Below are 27213 nucleotides of genomic sequence, written 5' to 3'. Positions count from 1 at the left end.
AGTCAGGTTAGCAATAAAACCCCTTATGAGAGCTGAGGAATGGTGTCTCCTATTCTGCACGCCACGACAACACAGCAGCCGTGAAGTACTGCAGCTTATTTTGGGAAGTGTGTCATGCACTCCAGTTATATATAGAAAACAGCAGATTAAGTGGTGCCACTGTTTTGGAGATTTAGGGGACCAGGTACAAGTCTGGCACCCAAGCACAGGGGGATGTCAGACGAAACGGGTAAGTAGAGAAGAAATGGAATGGCTCAGACCCTGCAAGGCAGCAGCCATGCATGGCAGACAGCGACAATCTGGAGCAGCGTACAGAAATAGAAAACTTGTATGATCCCTCCCCCTGCCTTCCCAAATGAAACCTACTTCCATCAAACTGCAGTAACACTGCAACTAGGGGAGCATGCGGCTCCATGCTTCACAGCAGAACCATCCTGGTGAGATTGAAAGTCACAGCAAGTATCAGATCAGAAAGAAAATCAAGAAGCGGCACAAGACACTGCGAAGAGTTGGCAAAGGTGGGTTTTCCACCCACAATGAGAAGAGGCAATCTGAAGCAGAGAGTGATCTGCCTTGAAGGAAAGAACAATGGTCAATAGACACTTCCAACACACCCAGCAGCTCATACAATGGCTGGAACTATCCAAGTGCCTGCTGCAAAGATATGAAGCGTTTAACCCTTTGACACGAGGAAAGAGGTGACTTTCATCCTCAAGCTGCACAAATGGCTGGGGTTGCCTTGTACAGTGCGTTGACTGTTTTCTCCAGGTGGTCTGGTGGCCTGGCATCCCCACGGGAGGTGGGGACCTGAAAAGGAACGAGCTTCTCTGTAACAGGTGACTTTACCTGAGGGAAAGGCTTTGTTTAAGCTAAGATGAGCAGTCACGAGTAGGGATTGTGGTGCAGGTGTTTGTATGGGAGGGTGTTTATCTCACAGAAAGTCTTTGGAAGGAGCAAAGCTAACCTCCCCATCTTTACATTTTAAAATCATGTTAAAAACAGAGCCAGTGATCTGCAAACTGCTTTACACCTGGGAAGGTAGCTCTGCTGTTGGTTGTGGTGGCTTATCTTCACAGTGCTTCCATCCACATGCACGCAGGGTTGGAGCTGATGTGGGCCACTGAAGTCAGGCTGGAAACTCCAGTTCAGCTCATGGGTTCATACTGAACAGGAGCTCTGGTCATGCACAGCCATATATCCACCCTACTCCCCAGTGTCACTGATCTTACTCCTCACTGTGCTGGGTATTGAACCAAGACACAGAAAGATCTCATCATTAACCCAGGGACCAGCAATTCAAGGCCCAGGTATCAAAGCAAGGTTTTCTCAGGCCTGTGGTAGTGATTGCCACCCACATCTATCTTCTTACTTTGAAATGTTATCCCCTTCCAAGCTAAAACACAGATCAGAAATACACAGTACAGAGAAAGCTTCACCTTAAAACACAGTCTGGTAATCATTAATGAAAGTGATGCAATGCACTGTCTACCTTAATCCAGATTATGTGGAAGAGAGTGCATTCATTGTCAATGGGCTATGCAAGCCTATAAAGCCCCAGAGAAAGAGTGCTTTATATTGTATGAGAACTCTAACATGCTATAAAGCAGAAGGCACTCCTGTGTTAAGCAGTTGAGTGTGTAAAACTAAGGAAGGGTGTGGGAATTGGGAGAATGTTGAGCAACATGAAAAGAACCAAGATTTTCACATGTTTCTAGTTAGTATGGAGGTATTTTTAAGGGTCCTGTTAGGGGTCTCTGAGCAGTACTTTGTCTTCAGAAAATGTTTGGAAACAATCCCTGAATGAGACCTCTTTTGGAAGTTTCAGGTCAAGTAGCTGAAATATGCCTCCTCCTCCAGTTGCCAAACTTGTTAATTCAGAGAAGAAGAGTTTCCATCTGATTCCTTTCTGCCTGTTGAGCTTTCAGAAGATCACAGGATCAGAATGGCAGCAGGAAAGGGTCTGGGGGTTGCAGGCTTTTCAAGCACCCACGTAAGTTAGTGGTACATCAGGATGCCTGTCTGGGCAGGAGCCTGTCATCTCTATTCATGTGGGGCAGCAGCCACAGCTCCGGGGCACAGCTGGAGTGGTCATCCTCTTAGGGGGCTCATTGGCAGCTGGCACAGCCTCAGTCAGTGAATCAGAGATGGTGGCAACCAGCCGTGGCTGGCATGTAGAGCCATGGCAAGGCAAACACGTACTCTCACCCTAGCTGCAGGCGGGCCAAAGGCAGAAGCCAGTGGTGTGAGTCCTGCACTTGATGTGTGAGATCAGACAGGCCCAGGCTTATGCAGGATCATATGCTGAGCATGAGCCAACTGCGTGATGCTGTTGCAAGGAAGATGTTCTTGGCTGTGGGTATAGGGTTGTAATAGCTAAAATATGAGAGGCAATTATGCCATGTTACTCATTGCTAGTGACTCCCCAGCTGTAGTCCTGTGTCCATTTTTGGGAATAGTACTTTAAGAAATAGGCCCACGGTGAGCATCCATGGGAGACTCACCTCAGCAACCAGAATTTAAACAACGTGTGATGTTATTCCATCATGGAATACTGAAGCTGTTTGGGTGCTTAACCCATAAAAGCAAATACTAAAAAGGGGGCTAAAGGAGGAAACAGCTATTTTCTGTGAATAATAAGGGATTAGTTATTTATTACTAATGATTGCCTAATAACTCTCCAGATTCATGGGGATAGAGTAAGAATAAAAACAAAAAATCAGTATTTAAATCTTTAGATGAAGAGTCAAGCTGCTAGGAAAAACTTGCTGGCTACAGAAGTAGTAAAGACCTAGAACAGACTACCTGCAGAGGATGCGGATTCTTTAAGAAGGTTACACAAACATTTGTCGCTCATGATCTGTTCATATAAATCCTCTCTTAATGCAGAGATTTTCATGAGATGATCTACTTAGGTCTCTCCCAAGCTGTCTACCAGACACTAGTCACAGCTTTCTGTGCTGTTTGTCTGTAAGAATTTAACAGAACTTTAAAGCCACTCTGAAGTGAATGGCACATTTATTTCCAAAGAAGATTAAGCTAAATAGAAATATGTGTCATGTACTCGCATATCCAAAGACTTAAGAATGAAGACACTCAAGACCTCAAAGGTATCTTTGAGGTAATCAAGTCAAGGCAACATGTCATACAGCTTCCTTCAGAAATTGTCCCTTCTTCTCTTTTCCAGCCTGGCTAATTTGTACCCATTTGTATTTCTACCCACACCATCCATTAGCTTAATTGCTTTTTCATCTTTGATACTTACCCTACTATTTAGAGAGAGCAATCTTATGGTTTTTTTCTCAGCTTTCATTTTTAACTACAAAACTGAGCTTTTTTAATGCCTTCCACTAAAGCAGCTCCTTTATTCTTCTGGTCTGTTTTGCTAGTAATGACTACCTCTTGTAGTCATCAAGCTTCCCTGAGTGCAAATAGCCAGAAGTTCCTATGATATTTCAAAGGGGGTTTCCCTACTGCTCTATGCAGTGACAATAATACTTCCCTTCCTGTACCGGAGGTATCATCTCTGGTGCATTGTAGGAACATCTTCATCTTCTTCATGGCCATACCATAGGGATAGCTGCTTAGAAATACTCAGAAATCTTTCCATGAGGTAGTGCCAAAACTGAAAGTGATACTGCAGTGACCACTCAGATTTGCACATGAAGTTCTATGAAGCTTCTGAGTACAGGTCAATTGGCCTTACATTACATATAACAACTGCATCTGCTAGTCTTCAGTCATACAGCATTATCCTACACTGCATCACCCCACAGTAAGCAAGTGGGAATGCAATTGCATCATGAAATGGTGGGTGTGCTGGTGTGTGGCTGTTTTTTGTATCATATGATTAGAAATTGCATGGTTACTTGAAGTCCAGACCTTTTCCACGCTCATGTATTTGAGATGCTCTTCAGCTGACTGTGCTGAACAGCTTTCTGAATTTATAGATGTATAGAAATGCAGCCTTATGAGCTGAGATCAAAACAGAATTCCCCATGGTTTATCCTTGTGCTGACTCAATTGCTGGTTATTTTCTACTACCAACACTTCAGTGATCCCCTAACAGCTTAGCAAACCCTGTCTAAAACATTGTCATCTTTGATTATTATCGTCCTTGATTATTTGGACACACTGACTGGGGCCCTGACGCCAACCTGCTGGCTGAGTTTGCAGCTCGACCTCAGACCTGCCTTATCACCAGGCTTGTCTGGCCTGTTGCCACAGTGGCTCCTGGCACCCTACCCTGTTCTCCATCTTGTCCCCTAACTCCTTCCATCAACTGAGTATATCAATAATATTAGCATTTTTAGCCACCTTGTTGGCCGTTCTTGTACCCTCTCATGTTTTCTTATTTGTTGTTATAACCTCCTAATGTCCTCTTTTTCTGTATAAGGAATGAAGCTCATAAAAAACCTCTCAGTGGCCTTGTATCTTAAATAGTTTCTTCACAGCTACCAGAGCCTTGGTCCCAGAGATCCATGACACAGCAGCTCATATAGACTGCATGTGTTTTTTCAGGGTCTCCAGGTCTTACCAAGTGAGTAAAATTGATCTTGGCCAGAGAACTCGACAAACGAATGCATCCTGAATGTAATCTGTAACATTACATTACAACATGACAAAGCCTTGGGTGGCATGGTTTAGTGTGAGGTGTCCCTGCCCATGGCAGGGGGATTGAAACTAGATGATCTTAAGGTCCTTTCCAACCCTAACTGTTCTATGATTCTATGATTTCCACCAGGATGAAGAAATAACTCACCCATTGGTGAAGTGGTAGAAACTGTCCACGAAAGAATTAGTTACTTGGGAAGCAGCTTGAGTTTAGGAAGAACAAGATGGACCAGAAACAGAAATGATGAAATTTGCCACAAAACTGAATTAAAGGATTATAATGAAAGACAGAGACAAAATAGAATAGCTGTGTAGAAATAAAAGAGACAATAAATTGGCTTCTGCTCCGAGAACAAGAATGCTGAGAAATGTTGCAAAGCACTGAGCTGGAATGAGGCTGTTCTCAGGCTTCCCAAAGCAGCTGTTGGCTTCACTGCCTTTCAGTAATCTTCAGGGTGTTTTAAGATTGTTTGCCATCATTGCTATAAACTTGAACTTTTCAGAAAGCCACCTTACAACTCGTATTCTGCAGGCTCCCAGTGATCCCTGCCATACTCTTAGAAGCTCCCAAAAGGAAACCGTTGTCAGGAGATTTTAATTTGCACGTGTAATTTTTGGAGTTTATCATTTGCAGAAGGTTGGAAATCACAGCACACACACCATATGAATGTTCGCTTACATATATATGTTCAGCAAGATGCTTTGTAGGTGATTAGGTATTTTTTGCATGAGTTTTTAGTACTCCTAACACTTCTAGTACCCCTCATAATTCAAATCTGAAAGGACATCTAAACATTATAGCAATGTAAATCATCCTTCCACACTATGTGCACTCTTCACAAGCAGTCTCCTGTTTCAACTGATGATTTCAAAGACCTTTGCCATGAATTGGGGTGGACTGTCCCTGGGGAAGCTTTTATTCTAGTTTGGATACTATTGCACTTGCCGAAACAAACTCATACTTCCAGCCAGGTGAGATGATCAGTGATAGCTTCTGGTCTAAAACCCCCTCCCATGTGGTTCCTTCAACCAACACCACACGTGCTGCTGATGTAAAAACCCTAGTAAAGTTTGAAAATGTTTCCGATTCCTTTCTGCGGATCACTCAAAATTACTGGTTGCTAGAACATCCAAACAGCAAAGCAAGCTGGGCATGAAGGTGGTGCCACAAAGAAAGCACTCAAAACACATAGCTCTGTTTTATACAATTGCACTGCTACAGATCTGTGATACTGACATTTTTAGACTTCCTTTAAACAATGCATCAAACAAGGCATTTGTATGGACTCCTAGTTCAGGTTGGAAGTGTCCAGCCTTAGATACACTTGGAGCTGGAAAAACTCATGAAAAAAATGGAAAAAAAATGCTACTGTGAATTCCCTTTCGATTCAGAGAGTAGACATTTTCAAAGGAGCTCAGCCTGTTTGGGTGTATTTGCTTGGTAGCCAAGCAAAACAGGAGCTGAGAGGCAATTCAGCTGTGGTCTATAAATATACTCTAGACTACACACTAGGGGAGGAAAAAAGCTTCTCATAAATATGGCTATGCTGGAAATTAGAAGGTAACTCAATCCTAACAGCAATAATGGTTTGGAGCAACTTTTCACTGGTGGAATGAGGCAAAGCCATTTTAAGTGGTGGCTTGATTGGCTGCAAGGGTGATCTTGTGTTTGTCTGTGACAAGAAATGACAGGGTGCATGGGTCTATGGGTGGGCTCCTTTTCAAAACATGGCCTTACTTGTCACAGTGGGAACTTTGGGATGCTGAGAACTCTGGAAAATCTGGCTTTTACTAGAAAGTGAGGCGAGTGAGTGTCTAGAGTGAAAGCGAGGAGAGGCCATTTATTAATATTCATAGTTGACAGAGCTCTTCAAACCTCCTTTTCATGTGGTATTAATATGAGGCACCTGCAAGGTAAGAAGTAGGCATTTGATCATACACTGATTTGAATAAAACAATGTTACAAAGAATTAAAAAAAAACCCACAAATTTAGCCTAAAAGTATCTCTTACACAGACTTGCTAACAGTTATTATACTATTCCTTCCAATTACCAGTTTGTTACAGGATATAACCTTCATGTTGCACACTATCTTCTGCAAGACAAGCTGATATTCCAATAGTGTGCTAAGAGTTCCCATGATCAGAGATTTCAGAGAGAATGAGGGTAATTATGGCATCCCTAGAGATGGGCAGCATTGTCTCGCCCAAGGGCACACCAAGGTAACCCCCATCAGCTAGAGGTTGGATAGTGCCCCGGAGAAGTGCTTCGGGTGACTTAGGGTAGAAAACAGTGTTGATCTGCAGGGTGTAGACTAGGTATAATGCGACAAGGCAAAAGGGAGCTTTGCTTTGCTTTTTTTTATGCTGTAAAACTGAAAGAAGTCAGTCAAACAACCACCTCTGTTTTCCTCCAGCCTTCCTTGTTTCTCCGCTTCTTTGAGGTTTTTATTTGGCTTACAGACTTCCTGGTGATCACAATCACAGGTTTGGATTTGGGTATCTGTTTTGGAGTTGACACAACTGGGGAGCTAAATAAGACAGGGCCTTATTAAGGACATTGCACTGCATCATTGTGTTTCTTCCCTCATGAGATACTTCTGATTAGCTGCCTGAAATACAGGTTTCACAAGGAACTCCTGTGGCACAGAAGTTTGTCTGGCAGCACTAATTGAGAAGAAATGGCCCAATTAAGAAACTCGTTGTACTTTTCCATTTCTAATGGCAAACTCTGCTACAATTTATGACCTGTAGGAAGAGTTTTCAAAATTTGAAAGGGTCCTCATTATTTTTGTAGTGACAAGCAGAGCAACTCGTGCATTCATCTCTTTGGAAGTCCCCAGAATGAAATAGTGTGAAAAGGATAAGCAAAGCCTTCAACAAAAGCACACCTTATCCTCAGATTCTTCAGTTAATGACCAGCTTTCAAATGACATCTATATGCCTACTAATATAATTGAAAGCATTATGTAAACAATTGTTTCAGGTAGCAAACCAGAATGATATCCAGGCCAGGCAACAACTAGTACATGCTGCACCCAGGGGCTCAGGAAAAGCTTTAAACAAAATTTCTCAGCTTCACCTAAAACAGAAAGCCTGACAGTATTTCAGGGAATATCCCCCCCCAAATCCACTTTTTCAGTGAAAACTCATGAACAACAGGAGAACAGGCACAGAGTGCACTCAAAACACCAGATCTGAACGTCTGGTCGCATCTCTGCCAGCAGCTTCCTCTAGCAGGAATGCTTCCCCAGATCCTGCTGTTTCAATGTCTCCTGCTGGCACCCAGCTTAAACCCCCAGGCCTTCGTCATGAGTTCAGTACTAAAGTCCTTCTACTCCTTCAAGTTCTCAGCTGAGACTTCTCCAAAGGAGAGGATACACCTATATGGAAATACAGAGTTTTTCCAGTTAAACCATTTCAGGCACCAAAATCTGCCTGTCCCAAACACACACACACCAAAATTTTTAGCAAGGCAAATTCTCTCCTTTGACGAGTAAACAGCTGATCAGGACAAACAGGTCAGCAGCTAGCTGAGCAACATCTAGGGCTATTGCCCAGGTGATTTACTGGCCTTTGAATAATATATTTACTTCAAATAAGCCCTACTGTTAAAAGGGAGAAGAAGAAGGTACAGTGAACTTGTTATCTATACGAACATTCTACCTCTATAAACCATATTCTTATCCAATGTCTGTAGAGTAGAACTTTTCCAGGTTACGTACAGTGCCTCAACATGATCCCTTGGGTTTTGTATTACATGAACACTTACTATATAACACCAAAGAGCAACTGAAAAGAACCGGTTTATTTTCTGTACATGATTCACTTCTATTTCCTTCATCATAGCCCATTACTAAAGCAGCGAATTCCTACTTGTCTGTAGGAGTTGGTAGTGCCACCTTCTTTCCTCTTCAGATATTTAGCTAATGGCTGGCTGCCACTGAAAATCTTAACATTTGCTCTCTAATTCCTGGCTGCATGACCAACCCATTCATTTTGCAGTTGCTCTGGCCCACATGTCCTTTTACAATCCAGTTCAAACCCACAGAACGCTCCCTCCTCACTTTTGTTAAGTTTGTTTTCCCCGATTTTATTGGATTCAATCATCACATAGGAGTTGGCCAAGCAGCAGAAACTGCACAAAGCCAGCAGCTTTCTGGGCAGAAAGAGAATACCCGATTTCCATCAGCAGTGAGCTGATAACTTGGCTCAGTGCATCCTGAGAAAACACACCGAGCCCTTGGAACAATCATGTGAACATGCCTCATCTACACAGTTTAAAACCAGATTAGCTTACCTCCTACTAAAGATTCTTTAATCCACATTGATTTTGGACATTTAGAGAATTTGTATCAACAGTTTTGCAAGCTTATCTCTTAAGGCAGCAGCCTTCAACAGAAAAGTGGCAGCATCTTGAAACAGCCATAAGCATTTTTGCAGTGATCACCCAGCTGAAGGCCAGGAGTATGCAAAGCTATTGCTGAGGAAGGCACACAACCAATGACTGATGTAATGATTGTAATGCAAGGTCGAATGCGGAGAAAACCAAAAAGGCACCAGATTTAGCAAGTACAGTTATGAGTGGTTTCCACACAAAGAACTTTTATTTTCATAAATACAGCAGTGGAAAAGCAAACTTCTAAAGGAGGGGAAAAAATAACTTTATGTCCATATGTTTAATAAAAACACTTTCTCCAAGACAAAAATCATTTACATTCTGATAACTCACATTCAAAAATAAATAGAGAAAGGCAGCAGGGCATAACATTCAAATGAATAACTAGTAAAAGGTAGTAATGTATTTTTATTAATAATCAAGAATATAACACTGCAATATTTAATCTTGAATTTGTATATACAAATGCCATAGCCTACACAGCAATAAATCAAGATATACACACCATAAGGAGCATGTTCACTAACTCCTGTTAAATAGAAAAAGTAGGAATCATATTTAACAAAAATCTCCTCCAAGCTGGTAACAGAAAACCCACTTTGAGCAGTAAACAACAAAAATAAAACACTGAAGTAACTCAAGAAAACTTATTTAAAAAGAAAAACAATTATCAAATAGGAATAATGATACAGGGTTACCTCTCCCCCAAATAGCCAATCGTTTATTTTGCTCTAAGGTAGGTAACACAGCACACAGCAAAGTTACTGTATTTCAGTACAGTACTAAAATGCAGGCTCCTGCAATTTGGTCCATTTGCATGTTGCTGATTATTTTAGCCTGCCACAAAAGCAAAGAAAGTTGTATCACTCAATCTGTGGATAAAAACCAGAGAAATTACATTCTTCAGCACAAAAGCAAGATTTTGGGAAATGTGTACATTTTTTTTTTCATTTTTTTTGCTTGTTAAGCATACTTAGTTTATTTCATTCATGCAGAAGCTGTGAATTAATCCCATTCCAGATGAGGATTTTACCTTAAAATTTAAATAGCCATAAGATCAGAGAACACTGGAAAAAAGCTTAATCCACATAGTATCTTGGTACTGAACTCTACTCAGTCAAAACTGCATTAATCTCACACATTTGCCTTCTTAGAGACACAGGTGTAACGATTCATTCAGAAAAGCTAAGACAAAAATGTAAGAAGAGATGAAAACTGTTACTCATTTTTACCTAAGAGGTTCAAACATTTATAAAGCTACACATAACTTCCAAAGAACATAGACACTAAATCGTTAAACAAACTACAAGTAACCACTGCAGACCTGACAGTAATACTGAAGAAAAAAATGTGTAATATCATTACACTATCCAATTCTTGTATTTCCTAAAAATGTAAATGCAAATCAGAAGTTACAGTTCAAATGTGTAGAAAGCTTGAAATGAGTATTATTCAGGTGCATACCATTATTAATATTCTGTGTTAGCCACATTAATATATCAATATATTGGAATTTTAACTAGGGGAAAATATATCTTTTTTTGAGGTAAGGAGAGAGAAATATAACAGGGTTGTATCTCTGAAGGTGCACAGAGTGCCCTGTGTCACTCGCTGAAGCAGTTACAGGAAGGTATGTTCTGCAGCAGAGCAGGGGCTTGCAATGGACAGGCGCATTCCATGTGGTTTTCCTGAGCCAGGGAACCCCAGGGGAGCACTGAGACCCACCCGCTCACAAAAGAGGGGCCAGGAGTAATGGCTCCTCCAACTCCCACAAACTCCCCGAGCCCCAGGGAGTGTGGTGACCAGAGTGTGGCACAGCAGTTCATGCATTCCACAAGCCGTCTGCACAGGTCAGGGCACACGTCCTACCTGACCCTCAAGGCGGAGTGGTGGGCACATGCTGGAAAGTATAAGCGGCAGCCCCATTTGGGGGACCTGTACTATCTACACCCGTCGATGGCGGCTGAAGCCTTTACTCACATGGAGCAGCTGCAGGGAGAGGCTTCAGTGCAGACCTCTGTCTGCAAGAGGTGCCTAGACCCTTTTCCTAGGGCAGGAACAGGCAGCAGGCCAGACTTGGACCTGCTCAGGTGAGTCCAGAGGTGGGCAGAGAGATGATTAGAGAGCTGGAGCACCTCTCCTATGAAGACAGGCTGAAACAGATAGGGTTGTTCAGTCTGGAGAAGAGAAGGCTCCAGGGACACTTTCTATCAGCCTTTCAGTACCTAAAGGGGGCCTACATGAAAGCTGGATAGGGACCTTTTATGAAGGCATGTAGAGATAGGACAAGGGGGAATGGCTTTAAGCTGACAGAGAGAAGATTTAGATTAGATATTAGGAAGAAATTTTTCACTATGAGTGTGGTGAGACACTGGGACTGGGTGCCCAGAGCAGCTGTAGATGCCCCAATCCTGGAAGTGTTCAAGGCCAGGGTGGATTTGGCTTTGAGCAACCTGGTCTAGTGGAAGGTGTCCCTGCCCATGGCAGGGGGGTGGCACTAGATGATCCTGAAGGTCCCTTCCAACCCAAACCAGTCTATGATCCTACAAACATTCTGTGATTGCCTAATTGTGCCCTAGGCACTGTACTCAACTGAAAAAAATATGCCAGTTTAGGTAAGTAAATTGGCAAAGCAATCCCCTGTACAATCACAAACTAAATATATTCACACTCTGACATTACACAGCCTCAAAAACTAGATGATCTCAAAGCTTATTATGGAGCAAACATATTCTCTCCTTCTTGCAGGAACAGGCACAGGAGACCTGCCTGAAGTCCCCCACCTCCACATCAACGCATTCATTTTTAAGCAGAATCCGTATCTCCCAATTTTGATATTCATTCTCAGGACTCAATAGAACAAGTGTCATCTATCATATTATGTTACATTGACATATATTATACTATATTTGAGAAATCCAGTTTGCAAAGATTACAAATGTATCAAGCTGCCAGTAAACAGTTCCTCTATCTACATATGACAGTGCAGGTTAGCAGTGTCGTAAAGGCACTTGTCTCTCACGGACAGTATTGTCTTTTCTAATAAGTCAAAAATAGATCTAAAAATATTTAACATCCAAAATGTTTTTTACTCCTTAAAGTGGTGCAAATTGTCATCTATAGATAATCAATTCATTCAACAAAGACCTAAGTGCAAAGTATCCATAATTAAATGTATCTTTATAATTAATTCATTTTAATGCCATGCTCTCAAAAAAATGCCTAAACTCATGCTATAGTAGAAATTTGATTGGCACTAGCAGCCACAAATTAAAAGGCAGGTGCATACAACAGTATAAGCAAGCTTATTTACAAAGTTACTAAAACAACTAAGTGCTGGGTTGCAAGAAGAAGCATTTGCCGCAAGTCTTTTCCAAGACATGCTTAAAGCAACACCTGACCAGTATGAAACATGTAACGTGCATTTACATCATTAGGGACATCTTTATAGCTATCTAATTTTACAAAAATAATTTCAAAAATGTGCATTCACTTTAAAGTGAATTCTGTTTGGGTTTTCACTGAATGTGAAAAGACAAGTCCAAACCAGAGCTACCAACAGAGTTGAAAAAGACACCTAAGAAGCCACTATACAAAATTCAGTGCAGCTTTCAGTTTACCAATGTGTAAGTTGCCAATATTTACAGATGGCAGTGTGAAATCCCTTAAATCCAATTTATCTGGTCAGTACATATGTACAGATTTCCCTCTTCAAGTCTCAGCAACTTAAAGCAATAATTTGCCAGTTTCCAACAACAAAAGACATGTTTTTCCAAATCAAAGGGCTCAGGTATTAAAAGAAGACATAATTGCCTTTGCCTATATAAATGCTAATTGCTAGTTGGCATTATAGCTCCATTAGCTGAGAAATCTAAACACCCAGAAAGGTGTGAGGGATGGAATAAATCAACTACAACCCAAAAGCTAGCAGGTTTTTTGCCCTTTGCACATTAAGAGTATACCCAGACTGCTGTGAAGTTGTTGGATGGAGCCTCATGCTTGAATATTAATTTCCATGTCCAGTCTTTTGTAAATAATTTTGCTAGTACCATACCATAAGGAAGTTTCTGCATCTTTGAAAAATCTGCATCCACTGAACATTGCACAAGGTTATTAAAACAAAAACAGGAGGAAAAAAAGAAGCCATTTGATCAAGTATTAAGCTAATCCTTCAGAGAATCACACTTTCTTTACTTATAGCAATGACCAGAATTGCTGATGGTGTACTGACAGTTGCCATGGAAAGTGGGTGACTGCGTGGGATAGCAGACATATAGCCAAGTCAACTGCTTATGCAATCTTCGTGATACAAGCAAGCACAGAACACACCACTTGTATTATGTGCTGTTATGATCTGCATAAAGTGCCAAAGGAAAAAAACATTCCTCTCTGTCAGGCCACGGCTATTTCAGTATTCCCATTCATCTGTTTTCATGTCCAGGTAGTAAAGAATATTCTGTGCAAGCTTTACCGCTTGCTTTCTGGCAGTCTTGCACCGCTCGTCACCCTGGGGATCAACAGCATCAAGCGCTAGAAGTTGTTTTGTAAGAAGTTCTTCCAATCTCATGTAATTCTTATCCGTTCTGTTTCCATCAAATGAAATCACCTCCTGCTGAATTTGAGACAAGTTTCCAAGAACATTCCAAACTGCTTTATGAGACTGATGTTCAGCAGCAATTTGCTCAGAATACATTTTCCTCTTTTCAAGTGCTTCCTTCAGATCAATATACGTTATAAGAGTTTGAACTTCTATTACTGCTCTTCTCCTGGCTTCTCTAATACAGGGGTTTTTTCCTGGACTCACTTCATCCAAGCGGGCAATTAATCCCTGCAATTCTGCTCTGGATCCCAAAAACAAATCAGAAGCATTCTCTGTTTTTAAAAGTAAAGAATTAATTTCCTTCATTTTCTTCCGAATCTCTTCTATTTTTAGAATGGACTGATTCTGTGCCAAATCATAAGCCTGAGTAGAATCTGCTTCTTCTTCCAAGTCCAGATATTTCTGCAACTTATTGATCTCCTCTACAACTTCCTTTCTGTAATTCCTGATTTCTGTGTGTCCGCAGACATCTAAAGCATCCAAATCAGCAATAAGGCCTGTAAGCACACAGGACAGATGCCTGCAGGTATCATTACTACTCACTCCCATTAGAAGCGCAATGAGAGTTCCTCTTGCTTTGTTCACATCGCACATTACAGAGTTAATTTTGGAGACAGAAGGATGTGCATCATTAGAGAGTGGCAGGGACAGCTGTTGCTTCACACCGCTTTCTATGATCTCCTGAACAGCACACACTTTAGTCAGAGTGCGGTATCTTGCTTTGCGTAGAGAAACTTTCCCTCCAGTTTTCACCTGGGTAAGCCTCAGTACAATGTCCTGAATACCTTCTTCAAACTCATCACTTATACAGTTACCTCCTTTGTAAAAAGGTGTAATCTCACGTTCCACAAGTGACTGTGCCTCCTTGAATATAGCCTCTATTTCCAGTCTGCGCGGATGGTTTGCATTTTGTTCCAGCTCCTTAAGGAGCCTCTCTATTTCCTGAGCAGCTCGCTTTCTGGCTTGCTGAATATCGCCCTTACCTTCGGTGTCCACAGAATCTATTTCAAAGAGCTGTTTGGTAAGACTCCTTTCTAGTTTCTTGTAATCTCGATCAGTAGGCAGACCACTGAAGACAACCACTTGCTGTTCAATCTCTTTGACTTCTTTCTGTATTTCATGCAACCGTTTTATGGATGGGTGTTGGTTACCCATATCCATTCTCTTCGTATGTCCAGTTTCAGATGAACTACAAGGAAAGTGAGAACAAGACTTGCGATTAATGAGGTGCTATGGAAGCACACATAACTTTCACAGCATCCTGAATCACTTCATCATTGCAGCTATTTTAAATATCACTAGCAATAGGAATAAACCATTCGGATAGTTCATAGCCATTCCTGTTTTTTCACACCTCTTCCTCCTGTTCGGGCCGCAGGCGTGATGCTTTAGTTACCACACGACCGGCTCTTACCGTTTACGCACAGCCTCCAGCCCTCCCCTCCCTACCTGTTCCGCAGCCGACAGCATCGCGGAACAAGCCGGACACCCGCAGCCCGGGGGAAATCCAGGAGCAGAACCCGGGCGCCCTGCGGGTGCCCCAGCCCCAGGGCAGGGCTGCCTTCCCCCGCACAGGCCCCACAGCGGGCGCTGCGCCCGCCAAGCCCCTCCGCGGCGATGGGGCCCGACGAGGCCGGGAGCGCAGATGACAACGAGCCGCCGCCAGGGAGAGGCCCGCGCCCCCCCGCAGCACGCCCACCCGCAACGCTGCCCCGGCCCCCGCGCCCCGTCCCGCCGGCTCACCCGCCCGTCACCGCGGCCGAGGAACCGAGTGCCCGGGCCGCCCCTGCGCCACGGGCCGAGCGGCAGCGAGCCCTGCGAGCCCCGCCCCGCCGCCGGGAGGTACCGGAGGGGGCGGACACGGGGCTGCCGAGGGACGCGGCCCCCTCCCCAGCACCGCCCCCGACCGCCGCGCCGCGCTCGGGGCTGTCCTGTCTTTGCGACATCGCCGTAAAGCGCCGGGGGCCGGCAGGAGGTGGGCGATGGCGGCGGTCCGGGTGTTGAGGGGTGGGTGCTGTTGTCGCCGCCGCCTCCTCTCCTCGGCGGTCGGCAGCCGCCCCACGGTGGAGCGCGGGGAGCGGCAGGAGAGCGCGGTAAATCCTGGCGGGGCGGTGGGGGCAGCTCCTGTGTTGCGGCCTGCCGGCAGGCGGTGCGGGAGGCCTCGAAGTGTCCCGGCCCAGCGGAGCCCCGAGGGAGGCGCAGGGCCGCCCCGCGGTAGCTCTCGGTGTCGCTGGGCGGGTGCGTCCCGATAAGAGCCTCGTGCTCCCCGAGGCCTCTCGTTGGTTATGTAATTTCCAGCACACACACCCACCCCCCCCCCCCGTGTTTGTAAATACCGCGCTGTGGGGGCGCCGAGGCTCAAGGAGAGTAAAGTGTTTGTGTAAGCGGGCGGCGAGCTACGAGCTCCTAGATCCGGGTGTCCCTAGACCCAGCCTCAAAACTTACACGCTGATGTGTGCACGCAAGGATGCATGAAGAAAACGGCGCTTAGGAGAACTTGCGTCCTTGCTAGTTCTTGCCATTAAGTAATTTAACGAAGTGGGAGATCAGTAATGCAAAAACGGACACACACCCACACCCCCCCAACAAAACTGTTGATTAAAAGAAGCCAGAAGTGTCGGGAAAGAGTCACAGATATCTCCTCTGTAGTGCATTTATAAATAAAAGTAGATTTTTAATGTATCGCATTGTTTTAAGTCACTGTAAATGAATGTGCATAATTTCTGAACTCGTCATGGTCACATGTTTTAAGGTTGTGTGGAGTTTTGGAATTTATTTCGCATCAGGATGTTATTTTAAAACTCAGCCAAAGCAGTCGTAATGAGTTCTGCCTGTGTTTTCCAGGGCCTGGGTTTCAGCCCCCCAGCGCACTCCCGTAATGACTGGATCGGCCCCCCCGACAAGCACTCCAACCTGCGGCCGGTCATCTTCTACGTGCCCCCCGAGGAGTCGCCCCTGGAGCGGCGGCTGCGGGAGGCGCGGCAGGAGGCGCAGGCCTGCGACCAGCGCTTCTGGGCACGGCACAACCGCGCCTTCTGCCAGGTGAGCAGCGCCGCTTGGCTCCCACCTGCTGCCCACCCACAATTGGGGTTGGTGTCTGAGGGGCAGGGTGCTGTTCCACCTGCGGTTACTGGCTGGTGGTTGCTACCGCTTCTTTTAGTGCACCCTGTGTCTTAGTGGGAATTACTTTTTTGTCATTCATTTCTTGAAACTGATGTACAGTACTGAGGAGTCTACATTCTATTGCTGTTTAGTGGCACAAAGCGGTATTTGCCTTTTTCCTGTCTTGCACTTGTATGGAGTTGTAGCCCCCCTACATGCAAGACCTATCTATGACTGGAGCAGCTGTTGAAAATTATTCAGAGCTCATTTTGCTCTGTCATAAGTGAGAGAAATTAAGTGTAATCACCAAGGATAAATGAGGGAAGTGTCCTGTTTCACTGGCAGGTACCCCAACAAGGCTGTAAGTGGGGACTTCCCAGTCATGATCTGTATTCTTTCCTGATTGCAGCATTGGTTAGGAGACACTGAATTTTGTGGGGAGAACAGAAATAGTGCGGCAATTCCCCATCATTTGTGACAATCTTTGATCATCATATCCTCTTAAAACTTGTAAAGGTCTCAGAGAAAAAGCTTAGTTGTTTGGGTTTTTTTTCTATTCTGTATAACTGCTTTTTAAGTTTGATAAGGTTACATACAAATAATTATTATGCTTTCATCTAAGTAATTTCATATTTTTTAATGTTGCATGTTTTTCTTCATGCTCAAATTCTCAGTTACACAGCACATCTTCATAGTTTGTCTTACAAACTGAACGTTTGGATCCTGTCAAGCAATACTGAAGCTCAGCTGTTGCTTTAATCCACAAATAAGTTGTATATGTTTCAGTAGAAGACTTGCAGGAACTAATTGATGCATGCAGGCAGCAGGATCTAGGTGACAGACGCACTGGATTCAGGCAAATGTTTTGTTGACATTTACAGTATAATGAGTATTGCTTATTATTTCAGAGGTTGTTAAGCACTACACTGCTGTGTGATTAAAAACAGTGGTTAACTTCAAAGACTGAGTACCTCAGATTCTAATGTGCAAAAACATGTTTTAGGAAAAAGAAGAATTTATTTATTCACGACTGAAAGCCAAGGGTCTGGAAATGAGAGATGAAACAGGTTGGTGAGATCTTTGTTTATAGTTCAGGATGCATTCTGAATTCTCCTTGAGTTTTAATTTCATTAATATATGCTTTTTGTGTTCTGTCACAAGTAAACCTTGAGGGTAGAACTCAGAAGTGTTTTCAGGAGCATAATAAAGAGGGGAGGAGCTCCTCAGAGATGTGTGTGTGGGGGTCAGATCATCTATTGCACTGTTCTTCCCTATGTCCTTCTCAGAGCTGGAGGGAATGCACCGAAATCCTAGCCAAGTAATACAATCATCCTGTAGGCTGAGGAGAAAAGAGCGTTTTTCCTTTCACAGTTTCTAAACCAGTGAGCTAGCAGAGCTAAACAAATAAGAGCATTTGCCTCAAGTGCATGTTATGGTTGGGTGGATAAATTCACATTTATTGGCTTCAGGTCCATCGTGTGTACAGTGAACACAATATTTTTCCTTAAGGGAGAGTAAGCTTCAGAGGAGACAGCAGCTGATATCTGCTTGTCTGTGCCTGATCACAGTTGCTGTAAAATAGTTGCCTCTCTAATTCATTATGTAAAATTGAAAACAGGATCCTTTCATAGTAACAGTGAATTGGCCATTGTGGTATGAGGTTGAATGTTTTATTCATAGAATAATGATCTGTTTGAGTTTAGTAAAGCGTCTGCTCTGACATTCTGTATATCACAGACCATTATTTTTCTCTTCTGTTTGTATCCTGGTGACCAGTGTGTGGTTGAGATAAAATTTTAATTAAGTTCTGTGTTCTTTCAAAGACTTTTCTTATATATTGCCATTTTGGGTTTGGTTGGTTGGTTTGTTTTGGGTGTAGTGGTGGGGTTTTTTGTTGTTTTGGGCTTGGGTTTTTTTTTGGGGTGGGGATTGTTGGTTTTTTTAATACCATAGAAATCAAAGAAAAAATAGTAACCAGGTACGTCCCTTCCAAATAAAATTATATTGGCTGCATGTGTTGATTAACTTTGTTCTGTAATACAGTTCTATAATACAGAAGAGTAATAATAATATATATGAACCGTTCGAACAAGATGTAATTTTTTGTGTAAGTGAAGCTACAATCAATTCTTCTGATACCAGTATGAAGAAACAAATTAACTACAGGTGTTAAGCAGTCAGCCTTCAAATAGGCTTAGAGTAAATTTATCCCAATTTGTCCCATAGTATGTTAATCCGTAGTAATATATCAGATTTGTAAATAATGACAAATAGGACTGATTAATAATTTACATTTCTATGATCAGTCTCAGGAGCTTCACAAAATAATTGTCTGCTGTATTGTTAATAAAGCTGACATCTCAGAACATATACTTGTTGGTATAAGTTACTTTGAAATTTATTAACAGCAATGGAAAAAATGTACATCTGAAAATATGTCAGTCACAGCTGGTGTTCTTTCTATATTTATTGATATTGCTTTAGGGGGGAAAATTGAATTACTAAGTGCTCTTACTTGTGCTGTTTAGACTTCAGCCCTGCGAGAGATTAATTATACTCAAAGGTAGATACTCCTAGATCTATGGATTTTTTCATAAGGGTCCACTAGTTCCCTAAATAATCTAAGACCTGGTAAACATAATCACTTTCAAAAGTAATAAGGGTTTAAAAGTTACACCAGCTGCAACATGGTAAGTATTTTTAATCTCTTGTGTCCCCTAGACTAAATTTTAAGAAGCTGTAAGATAAAAGTGTATTAACTGACTCAGGCTTACACAGGAAGCTTGTAGGAATAAGGAGTCAGATGTAGATCTCCTGCGTCTGAATCCAGTGTTTTAATCCAGTGAATTGTCTTGACATTGTTATGCCAAAACTTATTTTCAGGTCAAAAAGCAACACTGAATGCAGAAGAAATGGCTGACTTTTACAAGGACTTTCTAAGTAAAAATTTTAGAAAGCATATGCAGTATAACAGGTATGTAGATGGTATTTATGTTGACTGATACACATTACAGCCTTAGTGAAAGGCGTAAGATGAAATTTGAACAATTTTTCCATAATTGGTAAAGCAGCACCTAAAACTATCATCTAGAAAATTAGTTTTTTCAGAAATTTGCATTAGGATTTGAGTTCTGCTGCTGCTTAGTGTTGATTTAGGGGAGAGATTAATTTCTTATCTGAGATTCAGAGAGGTGATCAGGCACTCTTTTATGGGTCTTTCCATGCTGCTAACTGAAATGGACAAATATGCAAATAAAAAAAGTTTAAATTTCTGTATAACAGATTCTAGTTGACTTTTAAATAGGGACTACTACATGTGATTAATCTCAAAGGAAAATTGTACTTAGTACTCTTGGGTTTATTCTTTTGCAAGCATACAGAAAAATGAAAGTGATTAGTTTTGAGTTTTTGGTTTCTTGTGTGGCAAAGCATTGCTAGAATGATCTCCTGAACTCATCCTGTGTAGAACCTTACAACTGGGTAAGCCCACATCTACCCTGCCTCTTCACAACATTTACTGCGTTATTTCTGCAGCAGTAGTTGATAGACTGGGTTGGGCACCTGAAACAGCTGAAAAATGACTTGCAAACACACATACCCTACAAGTAGCTGTGCACATTTGATAGAGACCTATAAATAAGGAAGGAATGGGAAGCTGGAGAATAGCACTTAGTCCAGTTACACTAGCACAGCCCACTGAATGTGAACCCACAACTTCAGTTTCTTCTCTGTATTGGATTGAAAGGTTTTTGGGCTTAAATGTGTCAAGTGTAACTGGTTTCTTAATGGTGTAATGCTAGTGATAATTCTACCACCATTATAATTGACCTATAATAAATTGTGGTTTAGGATTCTTGGTATGCATTGTGCATATACCATAACATACTCTATTGTAAGAATAATTTTAATGCAAATCTTGTCTTGCCTATGGGGAGAAAGGGTGGGGAGGAAAACCTCACCATAACCTAAGCAGCAGCATGAAAAGATGGAAAGTAAAACATTAATAAGAGGATTATTGTTCAAGTTGCCTGTAACTGGTGAGAAAGCAAATCATTTTTTTAGAACTGGTCACCCGATACCATTGCTGTAGTGACCTTGGGATAGTACCCATTTTTATGGTGAGCAAGTTGAGGTTTTGTGCCTACACATGCCCTTCCTTGTTGCTGCCTTGTATAATCGGGTAGTGTCAGCTGCATCATTGTAGTTTCAAAGTGAAACTGCACAGCCCTGAAATCCGTGAGCTTTTTACAGGCACTCTGATTCTGAGGAGTCATATTTATAAAAACCTGTTTATGCATTCAGCTGTATGTTCTTTTGCAGTGTTGGCAGCTGGCCTGAAAACTGGCTGCTGAAGTGTTGCAACTTCTAAAATTTAGTTAAAATTGAAGCAATGACTGTATGTACACACAATGAATATTTAGTTCAGGGTTCTTAGACTGGAAATACTGGTCTAGCAAAAGGATATAGGACATCTGAAAGGATATCTGAAAGGAGAAAAAAAACAGTTTCTGTGTTAGCATGATATTTTGATTTAACATGACATTTAAGGGGAGAGCTCCGTGCTGCTTGTCAGCACAATTCCAGCTACTGTCCGTACCTGAGAGGTTAGTATTTGAGGTTTATATGAGATCTGTACATGCAAGGTTTCCCACAGAGATCTCAAGAAAAGACCTAAATTCCAGAGTTTAATATTCCCTGCTAGTTCTACAGTAAACATATTCTATTGCTTCTTGTGCAGCAAGAAATGAGGGAGGGATCCTTGTTAGAAAATAGAAAGAAATTGTGATATTATCTTAGTTCCTAAAAGGGTCTAGAATTTGAAGCAAGTTCTCAGAGGTTAAAAAGGGCTGATACAGACTATCCTGTCTGTATTTTGAATTGGTTCCAGAAGCCATGCATGCTTCATAGAAACTATTTAAAGATAACAAAGACTTTGGCGTAAGTAATAATCTTTAAAAGGTACTGCATTAGAAGCATAATGTTTCCTGTACTGGGTTATACAATTACTCTTTGAAGTGTGATTTTTATTTCATTTTTCTCACCCTTGTAGGTAACCAGCTATGCCTTTTCCAGCACACATCTTCATACATGCACTAACAAATCTTACCCATAGCACAGTGGTGGCAGGAAAATCTTCTAGATGGCTTTACTTCTGAAGCATTGCAGATGCTAATTTAAAATACAGTTTGTCATAAAACTGCACATCCCTTTACTGGTTAACAGTTAAGCTTTCAATGGTTGTAGCCCTATAGTCCACATCCGTCTGTTCATGGCTGTGGATATTCACATAGACCTTTTCATAGATTATTTAACTCTCATTAGGCACGAAAAGTTCTGCCACAAAGAACTGAAAATGTAGGCCATCACTGATGATCACTTTGTCAATGCCAAAAGATATTTTAATATAACTGTGTACCTTTCTTCCATTCTTGTTCTATGTGCTGATGATTTTCCTGGCTTTGGAATCCTAGAGATTGGTATAAACGTAATTTTACTATCACATTCCTCATGGGACAAGTAGCACTGGCAAGAGCTCTGAGGTGGCTTCGTTGGAAAAAGAAAAATGTTGGAAATTAATCATAGCTCCATGAAGAATGCAACACTAGCTAGGCCTGCTATAAACTTGTCGTTTATAGTGATGTTCATAATTGGAATGACTCGTGATAATTGCTTGAATCTGTTAAATTATGTAAATAAAAGTTGCTAATGGTCTTAATTTACAATCACTATGTTGATTTCCTTTATCTTTTATTCCAAGAATAAAATAATATTTTCCAACCAAAATACAACTATTAAAGTTGTATTACTAAAACTATTAAAGCTGTTCCTTGTTTATATTAAATGGAATGGATCACAACTGTCACATTTTTACCACAGTCATAGCTCTGAAATAATGTGTGATTTGGTATGCTGGACCTGCACTCAGGTTAGAGAATAATGTCTCCACCTACCTTGGTAGTATATAAAGACAGAAATGCCTCATTTTCAGCAGTTGTCTGTCTGGGGCAGTAGCTATCTGTAAGTAATACAAAGTGGCTGAAGTGACAAGTTATGGTTTTTGAGTATACATACAGTCAATTTAGGATAGTCCTCTTTTCAGTGTGATTATTGTCTGTTTTTAATAAAGATTTAAGATATGTTTTCATATAAATTACTAATGCAATAGGATCTTCTTAGATAATGTTGTTTTAATTAAAAGCATCGTGCTGCCTTGGACAAGAGTTCCTCTAACTGTGTCTGGTAAAAATTTTAGTTGCTGAGCAGTGAAACAGATGCATTGCCAGTCACTAAATCCTGCTAGAAAAGGAAACTGATAGTTGGCTGTGTGGAGGAGAACAACATTAGTACTAATACACACTGCTTTCTACTGGTTCATTTCTTTTAAAAAATGTGCTATTCTCACCAGTTTCTCAGAGACACTCAAAACAACTTGCTTGAGGGTGATTTTTCTGACCCCCCAGGTACATAACATCAACCGAAGGAGGCTGGTTTAAGTGAAGTCTTAAAATGTTGTGCCATATATCTCTGATTTAAAATAAGTTCCATTCCTCGGCATGTTTTCTTTGTTCACTTATACAGTTAAATGATTTTTTTGGATGTAGTACCTACTAAGAGGATTCTGTTGAAAAGAATGTATGCTGTTAGATGAAGCGTGTTTTCCTAAAGCTATGCTGTGGGGAAGGTTCTGCTTTTGGAAACATCAGCTCCATAACCATTGACTTGTTTTTCATACCTAAACATGGCATGATTTATTCACAGGCTCTTTCAGCTGGAGCAAAAAGAGCTTTGTCAGTAGCGTCTGTAATAATTCCTTTGCAAGATGAAATAAATATAAATGATACAGGAGCACTGTTTTGTACCATCATGCTATCATCATTGGAGCTAAAATGGTCACTGAATTGTGGTTTTTAACTGTTGTTTTATCAGTAAATGAAAACATTCATTAGTAATGATTGCTGAAGTGATAGCCAACACTTCTAGGAAAACATTTGTGAATATTATTTATTGCATTGGTAGTGTAAGTTATGTATTTACTAAAAAGTTACAAAATGCCATATTTCTTTAGGGAAAATCTATTTTTAAGATAGACTACTCTGGGTATGTAACATAATTCTTCAGGGCTTTACAGTAAATCATATCTTACAGTATGCAAGCTTTGACCACCATGCAAATGTACACTTTAATAACTGGTTTCTGTTGTAAAAGAATGATTGGGTAATACAAGAAAATATCCCTGAAAGGCAGAGACCAGAACCCCAGTGGTCTGGTGGTTGAGGTGGTTGATAGCCATATGTTCTGACAGTCTGTGTGCAAGATCCCTACAGTAGTTTCACATATGCTTTAAGTGGATAGAGGTCAGTCAAAAGAAGGATTTGCCTCTTTCGAGTTGCTCACTGTTACTAACACAGACATTTTGTGTCTGCCTGCTGAGCCAGATCAGGGAATTGTTTCACTACTAGAACTAATCCAAGGAAAGAAGTGTTAGATGTCAGTTGAATTAATCTGCCATGATGCTGATTTGAGTGTTGGCAGGTGGGTGGGGGGAATTCATGTGGAAGGTTTGGATTGCACTTCAGTTACTTGACGGTTAAAAACTCTTTTCTGAACGTGTAATTTTAGTGTTGGTCACCCAACACTGTACAACTATACAACCGGTATAGTTGGCATGCAATGGATCACACTAGGATTCTGCTCTGAGCTATCTGTAGGTAAAGTTCATGCCTTTCTGGCATTGCCTTCTTAGAATCATTCAGATTGGAAAAGACCTTTAAGCTCGTTAAGTCCAACCCTTAACCCGGCACTGCCAAGTCCACCACTGAGCCATATCTACGTGTCTTTTAAATACCTCCAGGGATGGTGACACCACCACTTCCCTGGGCAGCCTGTTCCTATGCTTGATAACCATTCTGAAGGAATTTTTCCTAATATCCATTCTAAACTTCACCTTGAGGTCATGTCCTCCTGTCTGTCTCTTGATGCTTGGAAGAAGAGACCTACCCCCAGCTTGCTACAACCTCCCTTCAGGCACTTACAGAGAGCGATCAGGTCTCACCTCAGGTTCCTTTTCTCCAGGCTAAACAACCTCAGTTCCCTCAGCTGCTCCTCATAAGACTTGTGCTCTAGAACCTTCCCCAGCTTTGTTGACCTTCTCTGGACATGTTCCATCACCTCAATATCTTTCTGGTAGTGGGACCCAAAACTGAACATGGTATTTGAAGTGCAGCCTCACCAGTGCCAAGTACAAGGGAACAGTCACTTCCTATTCCTGCAGTGCACACTATTTCTGATACAGGCCAGGATGCTATTGGCCTTCTTGGCCACGTGGGCACACTGCTGGCTCATACTCTGCACTCAACATTGTAGGGATTATTTTGACCCAAGTGTAGCACCCTGGGACTTCGCCTTGTTGAACTTCATACGACTGGCCTCAGCCTGTCCATCCAGCCCGTCTAGATCCCTCTGCAGAGCCTTCCCATCCTCCAGCAGATCAACGCTCCCAGCCAATTTGGTGTCGTCCGCAAATTTACTGAGGGTGCACTTGATCCCCTCATCCAGATCATCAGTAAAGATATTAAACAACAGTGGCCCTAATACTGAGCCCTGGGAAACACCACTTGGGACTGGCTGCCAGCTGGATTTAGCTCCATTCACCAGCACTCCTTGGGCTTGGCCATCCAGCTGCTTTTTTAGCCAGTGAAGTGTACGCCTATCCAAGCCATGAGCAGCCAGTTTTTCCAGGAGAATGCTGTGGGAAACGGCATCAAAGACTTTACTAAAGTCTAGGTAGACAATACCCACAGCCTTTCCATCATCCACTAGGTGGGTCACCTTGTCACAGGAGATCAGGTGAGTCAAGCAGGACCTGCCTTTCATAAACCCATGCTGGCAGGGCCTGATTACCTCCTTGTCCTGTATGTGCTGCGTGATGATCTGCTCCATAACCTTCCTCAGCACCGAGGTCATGTTGACAGGCCTGTAGTTTCCTGGATCCTCCTTCCAGCCCTTCTTGTGGATGTAACCTCCAGTCCACTGGGACCTCCATGCTTAGTCAGGGGATAAATAATTAATGCCAATAAATGATGGGAAGTGGCTCAGTGAGCACTTCCACCAGCTCCCTCAGTACCCTGGGGTGGATCCCATCTGGCTCCACACATTTGTGTGTGTGTCGAACTGGTATAGCAGGTCACTGACCATTTCCCCTTGGATTATCGGGGCTTTATGCTGCTCCTTTCCATCCCTGTCTTCCAGCTCAGGCAGCTGGGTATGGTCTCACTATTGAAGACAGGCAAAGAAGGCAGTAAGTACCTCAGCCTTTTCCTTGCCCTTTATCACTGTGTTTCCCCTGCATCCAATAGAGGATGGGGATTCTCCTTAGTCCTTCTTTTGTTGGTAACATAGAGACATTTTCTATTGTCTTTTACATCATAGACAGATGAAGTTCTAGTTGGGCTTTGGCACTTCTAACTTTCTCCCTGTGTAATCTCAAAACATCCTTGTAGTCCTCCTGAGTTGCCTGCCTCTTCCAAAGGTCATAAACTCTCACACTATGCCCAAGATGCAGTATGCAACCATCCCATCGCCCACAAGTCCTTCTCTCTTCACAAACAACAGGTCCAGTGGTGTGCTTCCTCACCAGCTGTCAGGAAGTTATCTTCCACACTCTCCAGGAACCTCTTGGGATTGTTTCGTCTCCACTATATTGTATTTCCAGCAGACATCTGATAAGTTGAAGTCTCCCACGAGAACAAGGGCTAGCAATTGTGAGACTTATCCCAGCTGCTCACAGAGTATTTCATCTGCCTCTTCATTCTGGTTGGGTGGTCTGTAACAGACTCCCATCGTGATACCTGCCTTGCTGGCCTTCCCTCTGATTCTTACCCAGAAACACTCAACCCTGCTGTCACCATAGTCAAGCTCTCGACAGCCAAACAGTCCCTAACATAGAGGGCTACCCCAATACCTCTCCTTTCTTGCCTACCCCTTGGGTAGTGTACATCCATCCATTGCGGCACTCCAGTTGTGTGAGTCATCCCACCATGTTTGGGTGATGGCAACTATGTCATAGATTTCCTGCTGCACAACGGCTTCCAGCTTCTCTTTGTCGCCCATGGGTGTGTGCACTGGTGTAGATGCACTTCGGTTGGGTTATTGATCCTGCCATGTTTTTTGAGGGATAAGCCCCATTTCTTACATCAACCATTTTCAGGTGCTTCCACGGTTTCTAACACATCAATCAATAACCTTTGCATCTTTGCTGCCACATGGATCTCCCTCCCCTGTCTCCACTGAGACAGCAGACTGAAGGACCTCACTAGCACATCATCCCACAAACACTGGCGTGCTGCCCCCAGGCTTATCTCTAGTGAGCCTGGTTGTATCCCTTTCCCCCTTCAAAATCATTAAGATTCTGTATTGAGGGCTGGGTCCCTTCATCTGAAGCTATTTGAAGGAGTCATGTATTTATCTATTGGGTAAGTGTTGAGCCCTGATTTAGAATAACT

The 27213-nt window shown here is 42.4% G+C and overlaps 2 protein-coding genes across 2 annotated transcripts; one reads left to right on the top strand and one right to left on the bottom strand.

Moving 5' to 3' along the window:
- Positions 1-9183: 9183 nt before the first annotated feature.
- On the bottom strand, positions 9184-15851 carry BAG5 (BAG cochaperone 5). The gene is made up of 2 exons (XM_065684794.1): positions 15353-15851; positions 9184-14798 (listed from the first exon to the last, which is right to left on the bottom strand). Exons 1-2 carry the CDS (start codon positions 15553-15555, stop codon positions 13418-13420), a joined length of 1584 nt encoding a protein of 527 aa, XP_065540866.1. The 5' UTR covers positions 15556-15851; the 3' UTR covers positions 9184-13417.
- On the top strand, positions 15541-22434 carry LOC136016978 (cytochrome c oxidase assembly factor 8). Its single transcript, XM_065684795.1, has 5 exons — positions 15541-15702; positions 16454-16651; positions 17715-17778; positions 19595-19685; positions 22183-22434. Exons 1-5 carry the CDS (start codon positions 15592-15594, stop codon positions 22286-22288), a joined length of 570 nt encoding a protein of 189 aa, XP_065540867.1. The 5' UTR covers positions 15541-15591; the 3' UTR covers positions 22289-22434.
- Positions 22435-27213: the final 4779 nt, after the last annotated feature.

The sequence above is a fragment of the Lathamus discolor genome, chromosome 6 (assembly GCF_037157495.1).
Source record: "Lathamus discolor isolate bLatDis1 chromosome 6, bLatDis1.hap1, whole genome shotgun sequence".
Taxonomy (NCBI): domain Eukaryota; kingdom Metazoa; phylum Chordata; class Aves; order Psittaciformes; family Psittacidae; genus Lathamus; species Lathamus discolor.
This window is presented reverse-complemented; position numbering and strand designations above follow the sequence as displayed.